At 34.5% G+C, this 17,541-nt stretch overlaps 2 protein-coding genes across 2 annotated transcripts in view; one reads left to right on the forward strand and one right to left on the reverse strand.

The window, feature by feature from the left end:
- Window positions 1-6,784, reverse strand: part of LOC138327681 (kelch-like protein 5) — a 106,197-nt gene extending 99,413 nt beyond the window's left edge. The window contains exon 1 of the mRNA XM_069273980.1: window positions 6,630-6,784. The gene's annotated coding sequence lies outside the window, so the exon portion shown is untranslated. The remainder of the gene's footprint in view (window positions 1-6,629) is intronic.
- A 2,971-nt stretch (window positions 6,785-9,755) lies between these two features.
- On the forward strand, window positions 9,756-16,725 carry LOC138327684 (ER membrane protein complex subunit 6-like). Its single transcript, XM_069273983.1, has 5 exons — window positions 9,756-9,831; window positions 11,831-11,994; window positions 12,488-12,580; window positions 14,557-14,576; window positions 15,256-16,725. Exons 1-5 carry the CDS (start codon window positions 9,789-9,791, stop codon window positions 15,284-15,286), a joined length of 351 nt encoding a protein of 116 aa, XP_069130084.1. The 5' UTR covers window positions 9,756-9,788; the 3' UTR covers window positions 15,287-16,725.
- Window positions 16,726-17,541: the final 816 nt, after the last annotated feature.

The raw sequence follows: 17,541 nt of genomic DNA on the forward strand, positions 1-17,541 counted from the left end.
TGACTCCCTGTATGTAGCGACTCCTTGTATTTAGCGACCCCTGTATGTAGTGACTCCCTGTATGCAGTGACTCCCTGTATGTAGTGACTCCCTGTATGTAGTGACTCCTTGTCTTATCCGACCTTACTTGAGCCCCCCCTATGTAAATTGCTAACAGAAGCTTAATGGCATGTGTTCACAAATAGAGCAAAAGGTCTATGAGACCTGTTCCTTATATCAAGAGGAATAGATATCTATTCTCAAATATAACAAGAGGAATAGAGATCAAATCCCAGAATTAACAGGAGGAACAGAGATCCATTTCCAAATATAACAGGAGGAATAGAGATCCATTCCAATATATAACAGAAGGAATAGAGATCCATTCCCATATATAACAGGAGGAATAGAGATCCATTCCCATATATAACAGGAGGAATAGAGATCCATTCCCATATATAACAGGAGGAATAGAGATCCATTCACATATATAACAGGAGGAATAGAGATCCATTCCCAAATATAACAAGAGGAATAGAGATCCATTCCCATATATAACAAGAGGAATAGAGATCCATTCCCAAATATAACAGGAGGAATAAAGATCCATTCCCATATATAACAGAAGGAATAGAGATCCATTCCCATATATAACAGGAGGAATAGAGATCCATTCACATATATAACAAGAGGAATAGAGATCCATTCCCAAATATAACAGGAGGAATAGAGATCCATTCCCAATATATAACAGAAGGAATAGAGATCCATTCCCATATATAACAGGAGGAATAGAGATCCATTCCCATATATAACAGGAGGAATAGAGATCCATTCCCAAATATAACAGGAGGAATAGAGATCCATTCCCAAATATAACAGGAGGAATAGAGATCCATTCCCAAATATAACAAGAGGGATAGAGATCCATTCCCATATATAACAGAAGGAATAGAGATCCATTCCCAAATATAACAAGAGGAATAGAGATCCATTCCCAATATAACAAGAGGAATAGAGATCCATTCCCAATATATAACAAGAGGAATAGAGATCCATTCCCATATATAACAGGAGGAATAGAGATCCATTCCCATATATAACAGGAGGAATAGAGATCCATTCCCATATATAACAGGAGGAATAGAGATCCATTCCCATATATAACAGGAGGAATAGAGATCCATTTCCAAATATAACAGGAGGAATAGAGATCCATTCCCAAATATAACAAGAGGAATAGAGATCCATTCCCATATATAACAGGAGGAATAGAGATCCATTCCAATATATAACAGGAGAAATAGAGATCCATTCCCATATATAACAGGAGGAATAGAGATCCATTCCCATATATAACAAGAGGAATAGAGATCCATTCCCATATATAACAAGAGGAATAGAGATCCATTCCCATATATAACAAGAGGAATAGAGATCCATTCCCATATATAACAGGAGGAATAGAGATCCATTCCCATATATAACAGGAGGAATAGAGATCCATTCCAAAATATAACAAGTGAATAGAGATCCATTCCTATATATAACAGGAGGAATAGAGATCCATTCCCATATATAACAGGAGGAATAGAGATCCATTCCCATATATAACAGGAGGAATAGAGATCCATTCCCATATATAACAGGAGGAATAGAGATCCATTCCCAAATGCTACAACTATGATGTTGCATATCATGTCGGGTATATATGTACCTCTTGTTGATTTATTTGTATAACTTAATTGACTTTTGTCACCTCCAATGAAGTCAAATGTAACCCTTAATTCATTGAATAAACTTTACAGCACAAATTATGCTACAGATTCTGTGGACCTAACAAATTAAGCTTTTTGTAATTTAGACAGTCATGTTATACCTAACCTTCTACCTGGATGGATGGTCGGACAGAGGGACAGAAGTTGCTGTTTAGCAAGTATGCTATTATTAGATGGGGTATCTTCCTACTGTTTTTAACTTGTGATTTACAAGAACAATTTTCTTGTTTGGAGATGTAAAGATTATGAGATCCATTCACATATATAACAGGAGGAAAAGAGATCCATTCACATAATATATAACAGGAGGAATAGAGATCCATTCCAAAATATAACAGGAGGAATAGAGATCCATTCCCATATATAACAGGAGGAATAGAGATCCATTCACATATATAACAGGAGGAATAGAGATCCATTCCCATATATAACAGGAGGAATAGAGATCCATTCCCATATATAACAGGAGGAATAGAGATCCATTCCCATATATAACAGGAGGAATAGAGATCCATTCCCATATATAACAGGAGGAATAGAGATCCATTCACATATATAACAGGAGGAATAGAGATCCATTCCCATATATAACAGGAGGAATAGAGATCCATTCCTATATATAACAGGAGGAATAGAGATCCATTCCCAAATATATAACAGGAGGAATAGAGATCCATTCCCAAATATAACAGGAGGAATAGAGATCCATTCCCATATATAACAGGAGGAATAGAGATCCATTCCCATATATAACAGGAGGAATAGAGATCCATTCCCATATATAACAGGAGGAATAGAGATCCATTCACATATATAACAGGAGGAATAGAGATCCATTCCCATATATAACAGGAGGAATAGAGATCCATTCACATATATAACAGGAGGAATAGAGATCCATTCCCATATATAACAGGAGGAATAGAGATCCATTCCCAAATATAACAGGAGGAATAGAGATCCATTCCCATATATAACAGGAGGAATAGAGATCCATTCCCAATATAACAGGAGGAATAGAGATCCATTCCTATATATAACAAGAGGAATAGAGATCCATTCCCAATATATAACAGGAGGAATAGAGATCCATTCCCAAATATAACAGGAGGAATAGAGATCCATTCCCAAATATAACAGGAGGAATAGAGATCCATTCCCAAATGCTACAACTATGATGTTGCATATCATGTCGGGTATATATGTACCTCTTGTTGATTTATTTGTATAACTTAATTGACTTTTGTTACCTCCAATGAAGTCAAATGTAACCTTTAATTCATTGAATAAACTTTACAGCACAAATAATGCTACAGATTCTATGGACCTAACAAATTAAGCTTTTTGTAATTTAGACAGTCATGTTATACCTAACCTTCTACCTGAATGGATGGTCGGACAGAGGGACAGAAGTTGCTGTTTAGCAAGTATGCTATTATTAGATGGGGTATCTTCCTACTGTTTTTAACTTGTGATTTACAAGAACAATTTTCTTGTTTGGAGATGTAAAGATTATGCGATATTGTATGTCAGGTCAGAGTCGCCCATGGCACTTTACTGTACAGCTATAGGACCAGTATACAAATAGAACTGGCAATATATCTGTATCTTATAGATCTGACAGAATCACATCTCACACAGACAACTCACTTAGCACTGACATTCAACACTTCTTACTCTGTGGTATTTTTTTTAAAGAATTGTTATCCTAGCAACACACTCAAAAGATCTATATTTCTGTTTCTGATACCTACCTAAGGAATTCCTAAATTAAAAGCTAACAAGTCCCTGAAGAAACTACTGCTGATGTTTATCTTGACCAAGGGTAAGATAACCCATAAGACTGCCTTGTCATCTTGGCAGATTATAGTAAGGATTTATTTTCAATGACCGAATTTCTTTGTTAGACAGACAAACCCAGTTTTGTTCTATTGGTGTTTGGTACAAAGTCTTTTTGATTTGTACAATTTTAAATGCTTCATTGAAATAATTCTGATTTAGTCGTTCAAATAATGTTGGCATAACAAATCTTGCCTTCCTTTTGAGGATCTTTGGAAACATCATTATAACACATGTGAACAAAAAAGAATTTCAGAACAATAAATCCCTGGAGTTGGACTAATAACAGTGTACATATGATTTATCCCCATCATAGGATGAAAGAACAAGAGAAAGAGAGAGGGAGGGGACATTACTGCAATTTGACATATTGTTGACATTGTTTTGTTTTACAATCTATTAACAGCCATTAAGTAATATAAGGCTGGCCCAGATTAAGGAGATGAAACTTTGTAGAGGCCAATAGAAAAAAATACCAACCATCAGAACCCAGTGCCATGGGTTTCCAACCCAGTGATCGAGTACTGTTAAAGATCCTCCACCGCCGACATAGCATAAATGATATTCATCATTTGAACAATAATTGGTGTGTAATTGTGTATATATCTGTCTAATAGGATATAGCTATATATAGTGCCACGGAATTTCTGTGGGATGCAATTAATCATTTTTCATATTTTTACCTTGAAGTAAAATTACAAGCTCAAACTTTCCAATGGTGGTAATGGTTTAAAGTATGTAACTTTTGTAGCTGAAGAAAAATACTAAAACGTCTGCTCCTGTTTTTTATAGTGAAAAAATATCATTTGTCAGCGGTGGAGCATCTTTAAGTTCAATAAATGCACTTGCTTCAATCAACATTACATCAGTATCTCTATCATTGTGTGCACTATGGCTTACATATACATAATTGTTTGGTTCTCTTTGCTTGAACAAGGGGAAGTAACTCTTTTCCGTATGCCTCAATTTTTGTAATTTAATTTTGTTTTTACTGTGTGTAGCTTTGTAAATCAAGTAAGCCCTATGTCAATAGGATATGCTTGTTACACTGAAATCAAGCCACAATGGTAACTTTTTAGTCCCTGTTTTGTTCATAATTACCACAAGTAATAGGCACCATACATATTTCAGGTTCAATCTTCACTAGAATATATATACAACTGTATATTATTTGACCATGCTAGATATTAGTACAATTTACGTAATCTCTCATTCTTGGTATCAATAAAAGCAATGGTACACTATGAAAGCAAAGATATATTCCCTATATAATATATTATGAGGAAGTTTTTTTATCTATTTGTTTTAAATTATTAAACTGTTACCTTAATTGTTTATAAAAGTAGTAAAGATTAAATTGTACTTAAACATAAATAAAACAGCCATGATTTTGAAATAACTTAATCACAGTACAATGCATTCTTTAGTACTTGTGAGTTCTTTTACAGTTATTTTGTGAAGGGGCAATTACATGAATCCTAGCCAAACATTTCCATCTTTAAACCTATTTGGCCAGATTAGTAAGTTACAAGTGTAAAAGGAGCGGGTCGGTGTGACTTGTACATAGTGTTAAATACGGTCTCTGTCACTCAGCTGACGGAGCATGCTTCTTTGGCTCAGTCGGTAGAGCCGTAGATTTTCACGCCGGAGACCCGGGTTCGATTCCTTGTCGGGGCACTCGACAGGGATGTGTATTTTCCCTGTTCTTCTACACAAGTATAATCCCTAGTCTAATATGATGACAATAGCTTCAACCTTAGCTGTTCTCAATGAAGAACCACTGAGTAACCTTTACGACCTTGGTAGTCTGTATCTTCTACTGCATCTCCTGGAGATCATTATTTTTTGTGATGTGAAAAGATTATTGACTAATACAGAAAGACAGAGGGAGTTTCACACACTGCACAGATCACCAACCCTTAATTATGATTCTGACATTTCTGTCTACATGGCAGCAAATAAGAGACTATCAAACGAAAATACAAAGATCTATTCTAATATCACCAGGATTTAATAAATGACATTGACAATAGGTCTTATCTTGTTTAAATATTGGAAAATATTTTGAAATTTACAAAATCTCTTTTTCTCAGTAATCATCGCAATTTTAAAATATAGTCAAATCTATATAAAAGACCATGTACACAAGGGACAGAAGCAATTTCTCCCAGAGTGCATTGCGGTTACCCTTCATAATGAAGGGGTACCCTTCATAATGAAGGGTAACCACAATGCACTCTGGGAGAAATTGGGACAGAAGAAGTATAGTCTTTATAGTCAGATGGTCTTTCTGTATACACAGGTTGAATTTTAAACTGCATAGTCATTTGGACCCTGATAAATTGGTCTTATTAAGCAGGTGATCTTTGTACAGAGGTAGTTGCTAAACCAGGTTTGACTGTACATGTACTCAATGGATGTCCTCCATTTCTCATAAAAATACTTAGTTTAGAATTGAATTAAAAGTCCTTATTGTTTTCTTTTCTGAACTATATGGTCTGTTTAGATAACTAAGATCTCAGGTAGCTCCGGTCTGGTCTGGTCGCTACATTTTCTCCTCTCCTGTTACAATGCTATCTTGTCTAAAAATGACAGAATAGAAATTGGCCTTTTCACATGACCACTACTCTGTAGCACACAGCAAATTACTGATATATAAAGCTTGATTTGATTCATGTTGTTGAGAACCCAGTAAGCGAAGCTTGTAGTGCAATAAACCATGGATCTCCGAAAATGGGTTTAATTAAGTTATAGCCTTAGTGATTTCTTGAATTTTTTGGAAATTCAGAAGAAATAATTTAAAAGTTTAACTTTACCAGTATGTAAATATAAAAAAAAATCTAAAGCACCATATTTTACTCCCTGGCTTTAAATATGACCAATTTGTCAACTATCTAAACATTGGTAAAACTAAAAGAAACTGCAAGTGTCTAAAGTCTGGTAAATATTACCTGATAATCAAGTAATATAAAGAATATTAAGTCTTTGGATTGATGTCTTAATATGATTATAATTAATATCCAATAAACTTACCAAAATCAAACAGAAACAGGTGCCTTCTGATGTCAAAGGTCAAATAAGTTCTTGCCCAACTGACCAAAGATGATAGGGAGTTGTCTATCTGGTTACATCCAAGGTCGACTGCAGCCCTGTATATAATGGACTGGGAGGCTTAAAAATAAGTAATATTTGTGATGGTTAAAGTTTAATGTAGTAACTGACCAGGACTCTTAAGATACACAGGAGGTTATAAGTGTATCAGGGCACCTCACCCACCATGTTAATTAGCCTTACTGAAACAGCCACTTACTGACAATGGGAATATTTCATTTCAAACAATTGTAATTAGTGGTTTGGTATGTCGACTACTTGTGAGTCCTGTAATATGAGCACTTCACTGTGGCAGGCCTACTTGACCAAATATTGCAGCTGTATGTATAATAGCTGTATAATAATTAGTCAGGAAGAAATGTGAGGCTAAATAGAGAAGAAGTAATATAGAGAAAATTAAAGTGAGAAAAGACAAGAGGCCCAGAGGGCCTGTATCACTCACCTGGTTTGTAATGCCAAGTAATGTTCTAAATACAGGTTCATTGTACAATTCTTTTCGTAAGGAATTCGAATATTTACCTCTAATTCCCCTATTGGGCCCCAACCCTCCTGCCCGCGGGGGGTCAGAGCCAAAATTTATACAAGTTCTGTTCCCCTTCCCCCATGGATGTTTGTGGCCAAATTTGGTTACAATCCATGCAGAACTCTAGGACAAGTAGCGATTTATAATATTTACTTCTATTTCCCCTATTGGACCCCACTCTTCCTGCCCCCAGGGGTCAGAGCCAAACTTTATACAAGTTCTGTTTCCTTTCCCCCATAAATGTTTGTGGCCAAATTTGGTCACAATTCATAAAGAACTCTAGGACAAGTAGCAATTTATAGGATTTACCTCTATTTCCCCTATAAGGCCCCGCCCCTCCTACCCCGGGGGGTCAGAGCCAAACTTTATACAATTTCTGTTTCCCTTCCCCCATGGATGTTTGTGGCCAAATTTGGTTACAATCCATGTAGAACTCTAGGACAAGTAGCGATTTATAGGATTTACCTCTATTTCCTCCATTTGGCCCCGCCCCTCCTGCCCCCGGGGGTCAGAGCCAAAATTTATACAAGTTCTGTTCCCCTTCACCCAAGGATGCTTGCGGCCGAATTTGGTTACAATTCATGCAGAACTCTAGGACAAGTAGCGATTTATAGGATTTACCTCTATTTCCTCCATTTGGGCCTCGCCCCTCCTGCCCCCGGGGGTTCAGAGCCAAAATTTATACAAGTTCTGTTTCCTTTCCCCCATGGATGTTTGTGGCCAAATTTGGTTACAATCCATGCAGAACTCTAGGACAAGTAGCGATTTATAATATTTACCTCTATTTCCCCTATTGGACCCCACTCTTCCTGCCCCCAGGGGGTCAGAGCCAAACTTTATACAAGTTCTATTTCTCTTCCCGAAAGGATGTTTGTGGCTAAATTTGGTTACAATCCATGCAGAACTCTATGACTAGTAGCGATTTAAAAGAAATGTTGACGGACGGACGCCAGACGGACGGACGCCGCGCCATAACATAAGCTCACCGGCCCTTTGGGCCAGGTGAGCTAAAGATTAAGGATGGGAGGGGATGAAAAAGGAAAAGGGTCAGGAAGGAGTTAGGAAATAGAAAAAAAAATGTGACAAGAGGCCCAGAGGGCCTGTATCGCTCACCTTGTTTGTAATGCCAAGTAATGTTCTGAATACAGGTTCATTGTTTCTTTTCTGAAGGAATTTTAATATTAACCTCTAAATCCCCTATTGGGCCCCACCCCTCCTGCCCCCAGGGGGTCAGAGCCAAAATTTATACAAGTTCTGTTCCCCGTCCGGCGTCCGTCCGTCCTTCTGTCCATCAACTTTTCCTTTAAATCGCTACTAGTCATAGAGTTCTGCATGGATTGTAATCAAATTTGGCCACAAACATCCTTGGGGAGGGGGAACAGAACTTGACTTCTACAGCTCTACAAAATAATTAATCTTATTTTATTATTTTACATTCCCCTTTAAAAATTAAAAATTGAAATGATAACTGTAAAACTGAAGTTTGATTATTATAATAAGGTAATTGCAGTCAGTCCCTCGAAAAATAAAAACATTGACTTTAGCAGTTCCTGACAGATAAATTAAAATATAAATTTCCATAATACGAGTTCATATCTAGATGTTTTGACATTATAAATGCTTTTAGGCCTGATTAAATTTTAATCTTTGTTTCGGAACAATCTGATTAAAATACAGATCTTTATAACCACTCAATTCAATTAAAAGGATCTGACAACATCTCATAAGGGGTCATGTTCGAATGACCTTTTTACCACGTTTACTTCAGATCAAACTTATGCATTTTCTGCACATTGCCAAGTAAATCATTAATTCATTTTCGTCATAGTATATATTTAGCTTTGTTGTGCTCTTTAGGCGAGATGGCTATATACACGAAAATAACCTTGACAACTTTTTCAAACTTATTTCGTCCCTAGTCAAGATTCTGGCAGTAGCAATTTTATTGGTCATTTCTAAAGGTCACCAGAACGTGACCCCTAATGAAATGTTGTCAGATCGTCTTATCAAACGTAGTGATAATAAGGATCTGTATTTTAATCAGATTGTCTGTTTCTGAAATGTAGTTCATTTAAAAATACAGTGTCTGGAACTTGTGTTAATTACAAGAGTTTGTTGAAAATTCCAAAAAGCCAGTCGATCTACAGTATATATTAATATTAAATCATTTCAAATAAAGAACATTCCAAAAAGCCAGTCGATCTACAGTGTATATATTGATCTACAGTGTATATTAATATAAAATTATTTCAAACAATGTCCGAAAATCTCTGATCTTAAGTACCATAGAGTTAATTTGAAAGCCATGAGGAGATCAACTTGTAAATTACCTCCCCTTACTATTCACTAGCTATAACTTACCATTAATTAATTTCTGTAAAAAATTGGTAATTTGATTTTCTTCTGTTAGTTGGCTTTGCAATAATATACCACTATCGCTTGACGAGCTAGTAAATGGTATAAGGATCTACCAAAAATATAAATTTTGGTCTTCGAATTCAAGCGTTTTTTTCGTGTCACATTCAAGCGTTTGAGTGACAAAGTTATCTATATTCAAGATGGCGTCAGGAGTGGCAGTGAAGACCAAACGCAAAGGAAAAGGTATCTCTTTTAATCATTTTACTGCTCGTTTGGAGGTTTCTTGATATTTAATAACACTTAACTAACACACCGCAGCGTTTCCTTCATACAAGAACTAATATCCATGACTCATTTTGACTCTATTGAATAAATTTGTGAGGCCGGCCCACATGTGTACCGTTACAGCACAGGGCCATGTATAGTTTCTATATGAAAAAATAACCAGAAATACATATAAAATATCAGTGTTATTTTATATGTATTTCTGGCTAATTTTTCATATAGAAAATATACATGGATTTGTGGTTACAGTAGCACTTCAACAATGGTAAAAGCAACCAGGCTCCAGGATCACGAAAGATTCTTAGGCTTAAGTTTTGGCTAAGCCAATCATTCGTGACGTAACGTTTTGTTTCATGATCCTGAGGCCAGTTCTCGCCGAGTACCAATTCTCGCCATCCCCACCATCGCATATATACTTGTATGATCACAGAAGAATTTTGAGACAATTTTTTGTGTCTAGATATCTAGTGTCTAGATCTTCTATCAGAAGAAGGGTTTATTGACTAGATTTGCGTAGAAATGGTACAGAAACAGATGCAATAGCGAGAATTGATACTCGGCAAGAACTGGTCGCCTGCCAATATAGGTATGTATCGCACGATGAGATACTTTTGAGACAAAACGTTGTGTCTGATTGCTGGCCTGTCAACTCTCATCATATGGGAATAGAAACGTAAATCGCCTACTCTAGATTTACAGTATGGTAATGAAAGTCAGCTGGCGACTTGACTCAAATATAATCAAATACACTCAAATACACCAAAATGCATCAATTATGTTAAATATTATTAGTTACACAGTTTGTTAGTGACCTAATTCGGAAAAATATTGGGTCTTGCCCGATACAAGTTTATTTTAGACCCAATAATTTTCCGTATCTAGGTCACTAACAAACTGTGTAACGAATTTATCCCTCGAAGACCCTTTCAATGAAGTAACTGCAAAATGCATTATTACCTAGTATGGATACCAAAACGACTCAAAACTTTTTTCACCTCATTGGAGACTCAAATGCGATGTCATGGTCCATTTCTGTTAAATAATCCTTAATAAGTGTTGCCGATTTCGGTTTGCTATCATTCAAACATTTTGTCTCCATCTCGTTGAGTGCCGTCCTTGCGAAGGGTTACTTGAAGACCGCCATCTTGCAATTGTTGCTAATGACATTAGGGGCAAAGAACGATAACTATCATCCAAACCTGACCAAATCTACTAACCTGATACGACTATATATTGGATATCACGTGACATCATTTTAACCAATAGGAATACAAGATTCTTGTCTGAGGCGGGATAAAGTACAAAACTCCTATAAAATACTTCAATAATATTAATTTGCGTCAATATTGTGTGCTACCTGTTAATCACTGTTGACATTTGATCAGTAATCTGTTGCTTGTCAAGCAGTTCTGCAACGATGCGCTTAATTCCCCCATGAAACGATACAAATATGTAACACTGGATCTTGTTGTGACTTGAATTTTAGCTTCCATATTCCAGTTACAGTTCTGCAAATGTGGTTGACATATATTTACTCCAATGGTTACTATCAGTATCACTGACGTTATATCCACCCCTGGACTATTTCATAGCAAAAGAATTGAATAACGGTACACTGAGTCTGTGGTTGACTTTGTGGCTTCGAAGTCATGCATCTTTGCTATGAAATAGTCCTGGGATGGATATATATTCCTGTGACAGTGTATCCCTTGGATTATAGAAAAGGAGATTTACGCTACTGAGACATCTGTTCCATAATAGTTTGGTTCTCGGCTGGCAGAATAAACAGACGTTTTATTCCTAACTGAAACAGTATAAATATGGTAACACATTGAGGATGCATTCTTAGCTGTTTTTGCGCAAATATATATTCTTCTTACTTTTTCTGTCATACATAACCAATACACAAGTGATAACCTTGCACATTTTTGTGAAAACATTGATGTGATATTTTCAGACAATGTAACAGCATACAGCGAACTGGCCATGAGAGGGAATGCGTTTGTCCTTGAGTACTGTAGGACCTCCATGTCAGCACTGTCTGGGGCAGCAGCAGGTATCCTCGGACTTACTGCACTTTACGGATTCGCATTTTATTTCATCACATCCATCATTTTATCAGTAAGTATTTACGTTGAAAAAAAACACTCTGAGGTTCCCTATGTTATAACTTCTTCCCAAAACTTTCTTATTTTTGCTTCTTAATTGTCATATTTGAATGTGAACTTCTAAATAAATGAAATTTTCAAATTTTATAATGACATGAACATGTGAAAGTTAGTGGTCATTATGCTGTAAATGAACATCTGAACCTAAAGTGCAGACTGTTTTCAGTAATTTTATTTTAAAACTTTACAATAGACTTTGCACCAGAATTATTTCATTACAATTCATAATAAAAATAATGATATAAAATGTACACTTATTTCTTTAATTATGCATACCTTGTACTTAGTTATTTGATGTGTTGAGTATATATATGTAGTTAGTAGATCTTTATAAGGTAAGACATGTGATCTTATGTATACAATGTATATAATTTTCACATTAACATGTATAAATTATATGACTTGCCTGTTAATTATGAATTCTCATTGTTATCTTTTATTTATAGCTTATGCTGTATCTCAAGGCGGGATCTGCTTGGCACAAGTACTTTGTGAACAGACGGGGCCTCTTTATAAATGGACTTCTGGGAGGACTCTTTGTATCCTTTATTGGTTATGTTCATTTCAATAGATAACATAGCATATACCATAAAACATGTTAACAAAAACACACATACAGTAAAACATGTTAACAAAAACACAGATACAGTAAAACATGTTAACAAAAACACACATACAGTAAAACATGTTAACAAAAACACACATACAGTAAAACATGTTAACAAAAACACACATACAGTAAAACATGTTAACAAAAACACAGATACAGTAAAACATGTTAACAAAAACACAGATACAGTAAAACATGTTAACAAAAACACAGATACAGTAAAACATGTTAACAAAAACACAGATATCGTAAAACATGTTAACAAAAACACAGATACAGTAAAACATGTTAACAAAAACACACATACAGTAAAACATGTTAACAAAAACACACATACAGTAAAACATGTTAACAAAAACACGGATACAGTAAAACATGTTAACAAAAACACAGATACGTAAAACATGTTAACAAAAACACAGATATCGTAAAACATGTTAACAAAAACACAGATACAGTAAAACATGTTAACAAAAACATGGATACAGTAAAACATGTTAACAAAAACACACATATCGTAAAACATGTTAACAAAAACACAGATACAGTAAAACATGTTAACAAAAACACAGATATCGTAAAACATGTTAACAAAAACACAGATATCGTAAAACATGTTAACAAAAACACAGATATCGTAAAACATGTTAACAAAAACACACATACAGTAAAACATGTTAACAAAAACACAGATACAGTAAAACATGTTAACAAAAACACAGATATCGTAAAACATTTTAACAAAAACACAGATATCGTAAAACATGTTAACAAAAACACAGATATCGTAAAACATGTTAACAAAAACACAGATATCGTAAAACATGTTAACAAAAACACAGATATCGTAAAACATTTTAACAAAAACACAGATACACTAAAACATGTTAACAAAAACATGGATACAGTAAAACATGTTAACAAAAACACAGATATCGTAAAACATGTTAACAAAAACACAGATATCGTAAAACATGTTAACAAAAACACATATACAGTAAAACATGTTAACAAAAACACACATATCGTAAAACATGTTAACAAAAACACAGATATCGTAAAACATGTTAACAAAAACACGGATACCGTAAAACATGTTAACAAAAACACAGATATCTAAAACATGTAACAAAAACACAGATATCGTAAAACATGTTAACAAAAACACAGATATCATAAAACATTAGAAAAACACAGATACAGTAAAACATGTTAACAAAAACACAGATATCGTAAAACATGTTAACAAAACACAGATATCGTAAACATGTTAACAAAACACTGATACAGTAAAACATGTTAACAAAAACACAGATATCTTAAAACATGTAAACAAAAACACAGATATCGTAAAACATTTTACAAAAACACATATAAGTAAAACATGTTAACAAAAACACATATCGTAAAACATGTTAAGAAAAACACAGATATCATAAAACATGTTAACAAAAACACGGATACCATAAAACATGGTAACAAAAACACAGATACAGTAAAATATCTTAACAATCCAACATTATAATTTTCACCAATGTTCTTTTATACACTATTATAAAATGCTTTCGCTGATCCCTAGAGATTCTTACATTTGTGTTTTGTAAAATTAAAACTAAGAAATTTAGACTGATACTGAGCTAATTTGAAATGTTGATAGACAGTATGTGTAAGTATAACTATTTATCAATAGTACAATGATTTTACATACAGGTCATAATTAGTACTGGCTGTGGCCTATAATTACACTCCAGTACAACTGTTATGTGTACAAAAACTGGGTGAAAAATATCATAAAAAGAAAGGATATTATATACACAGCATTCAATTCTAAAATTGATGTTAGTAATTGTGAATTTTGAAATACAGATACCATTTTTCATAATATTTCCTTAACATTATTTTCAGACATACATTCTGGTTTGGACGTATCCTTTACTTGATTTGATGGTTTTGATTCTGGAGGAAGAGGGGTGGATAGAGTGTTACATATATGTATTTATGATTAGGGATGGAGGATCATGCAGGGATGGCTGTTAGTGTTAGAGATATGAAATACATCATGTATATATCAGGGTAGGTTGGGATGCAGGTTGTTTTCAGGAATGTATCTTTAAAATTATATTGGCTTGGGATGGCATTATTCCTGATGAAAGTTTAAAAATATAGGGTTTGGAGGACTGTTTTGAATTTAAAAAAAAAATGGCCTACATTGGGTAATGAGAGGGCTGTTTTATTGGTTTTGGTTGGTAGGATTGTTTTTCAGGGGTTTGGATTTGGAAAGACACAGGTAATTTGAATCTTTGATGTAGATAAAAGGAATAAAGTAAGTACAGTACACTGTGATTGACTGTGTCACTCTCTCTCTAATCTTCAAATGAAGTCTCTGCAGTCCCATAAGGGTCAGGGTTTTTTTCCTGAACTGCCTCCAGTTTTACTATGAGCTAGTCCATGAGGGGATATAATGTCAGTTAGTTATTATAGTAGTATACATAGATATGGAAAAGCAATGTAGAAGGTTGGAGTAATAATTATTTGTAGCCGATTATTTTCAAAGATCAAAAGCGAGAAAATTTAATGAAAAATGCTCCTTAATGATTCTTCCAGATTTTTATATGGAATGGTTCATGTTTATTGATGAAGAGTAAATTCTGAAAAGTTGGATTTTAGACATGCCAAAATACACATCCACAAACATTTGTGTGGTCCAGGACTTACTGCTCTGTACAGAAGAAAGATGATGTGGAAAAGTTCATCATCATTATCAGGATTCTATCAACCTCCAGCAGTAAAGTATGTGTGTTAAGTAGATAATGAGAAGACAGCTGGTTTTGCCATGGGACAACAGAGAAGTGTGTCAGTTAACACAAGTCTTAGTGTGTATTTGGTGAAAAAGATTTATACTAGTCAGGTTGATTGCATGAATGTGTGAATACTTTATACTTCTTATCCTTGATGGCTCAGGCAATTGAATTGGATATGTATTGTCTTCATCCAGCAGAGTTCCAATTAAAGGTTTTCAGAGATTTATAAATATTGTAGAACACACAAAATGTTCAGATAAAATTAAGATTGCTAAATCCTTCTTTTGGATTGTCTTTTATTTTTTATTTTTGGGAGTAAGGGGAGAAAGTGTCATTTTTATTTATCTGTATACACTGTAATTAATTAAAAATCGATTTTAAAAAGTTCCAAAAATATTTGCAAAAATAATTTATATAACATATTTGTACATTGTTGTGATGTACTGGGTACTTATGAAATTGTTTTGATTATTATATTTGAGTGCAATAGGACCTTGTGTATGGTTGTCTATATGTAATGTATGTGTGTTGAGTGTTCGCAGGAAGATCCGTACATTCCAATATCACACAAAGGGAATTGCCCAAACTCCATTCTGCATGTATGGATGTATATTGGCCGCTTGCATATTACAGAGTTATCTGCCCTTGTGGGCAGGTATTGATAGTGACGTCATGCAATTTTGAGTTTAATATCATACTTTCAGAGAAATTACATGGTTTTCACTAACAAAATAATGAAATAACTCTGTAATATGCAGAGAGAATACAATTACAGATGGGAGTACCAGGTATTGGAAAAGGGAACAGTTAGTCCCGGAATATGTCTGGAATAGGCCTGTATGTTCTCATTCCTGTTTTAATTGATCCTATGGAGAGTGCTCTTTAATTGATCCTTGCTTGTTAAAAGTAACATTGTAAGTGTTTTTTCTTCTTCTTAATAATACAAGGTAGATTACCAAAACTTCTTCTTTTTTCTTCTTCTGCATTACGCATTTAAACAATGTATTACTATTTACAACAAAGTATAAGCAGTGCATAGACATGTTCTACAGAAATGGGTTGGGGATTTTGTTTCCAAATTTTTAAACATTTATTTGGTGCTTATCAAGTGTTGACAGGTATATGCACTGCCTTCATTAATTTTGTGCTAGCAGTTTAAATTATGGCACACTAGGTTTTGAACAGAAATATGCGAGAAAATTATTTGTGTACATACACTGTATACATGTAGTGTACTAGATATCATTTATCAATAAACAGTTGGATATATTTATATCTAGTTCACTGTTTTATCTTTATTTCTTTGTGAGGATTCTCTTTCCATTTCCGTCATGTGTACTTTTACATCCAATAACCAAAGCAATTTGAGTTTACCTAATATGGCAATTGTCATTTTATCAATGCTTCACTAAGTCATCTGTCGTAAACAATTAATATTTTCAACTTCTCAATAATCATTGTCCTTAGGAGCTATTTGGCTTGTAGTATGCTAAATATAGTATAGACCTTTATTTACATTCAAGACCAGGAGGTCAAAGGCTGAAATCACCAAGAGGCTTAAAACTAATATCTTACCTATAGTATGCTAGGATCACAGTCTTCAATTCATTCAAAAACCTGCATTCCAGTGGTGAAGAGTTAGTCAGTTAATATGTCTAATATAAGCCTGAGATACTCTGGCCCTGACACCAGACTTGGACATAATGACAGACTGGTGTCTGGTGTAGGGTCAGAGTTTATTACTATATCAAAAGGTGCAATTTAGTTTGCCGATACTGTTTGGTCTAACATCTACACCACTTGTCCATTGTATCCATGTATGTTGGTACACTTTTATTGAGGATGGAAGAGCCATTTTCATTGATATGCATACATACATGTATGTTTACTAAATGTACTGGCAGTTGTTTCAAACCTTTTCCAACAAAGGATGCTTGATGGTTGTAACTTGTATAACCATCTTCTTTGTGTGAAGATCAGTCCGTCAATTATAAAAATTAGTGATCTTGACACTACCTTGCCAATGATGAAAGAAGCAAATTTGTTTTCAAGTGTCAAAATAGATGTTGGGTTTTATTTGCTGTGAAAT

The sequence above is a fragment of the Argopecten irradians genome, chromosome 7 (assembly GCF_041381155.1).
Source record: "Argopecten irradians isolate NY chromosome 7, Ai_NY, whole genome shotgun sequence".
Taxonomy (NCBI): domain Eukaryota; kingdom Metazoa; phylum Mollusca; class Bivalvia; order Pectinida; family Pectinidae; genus Argopecten; species Argopecten irradians.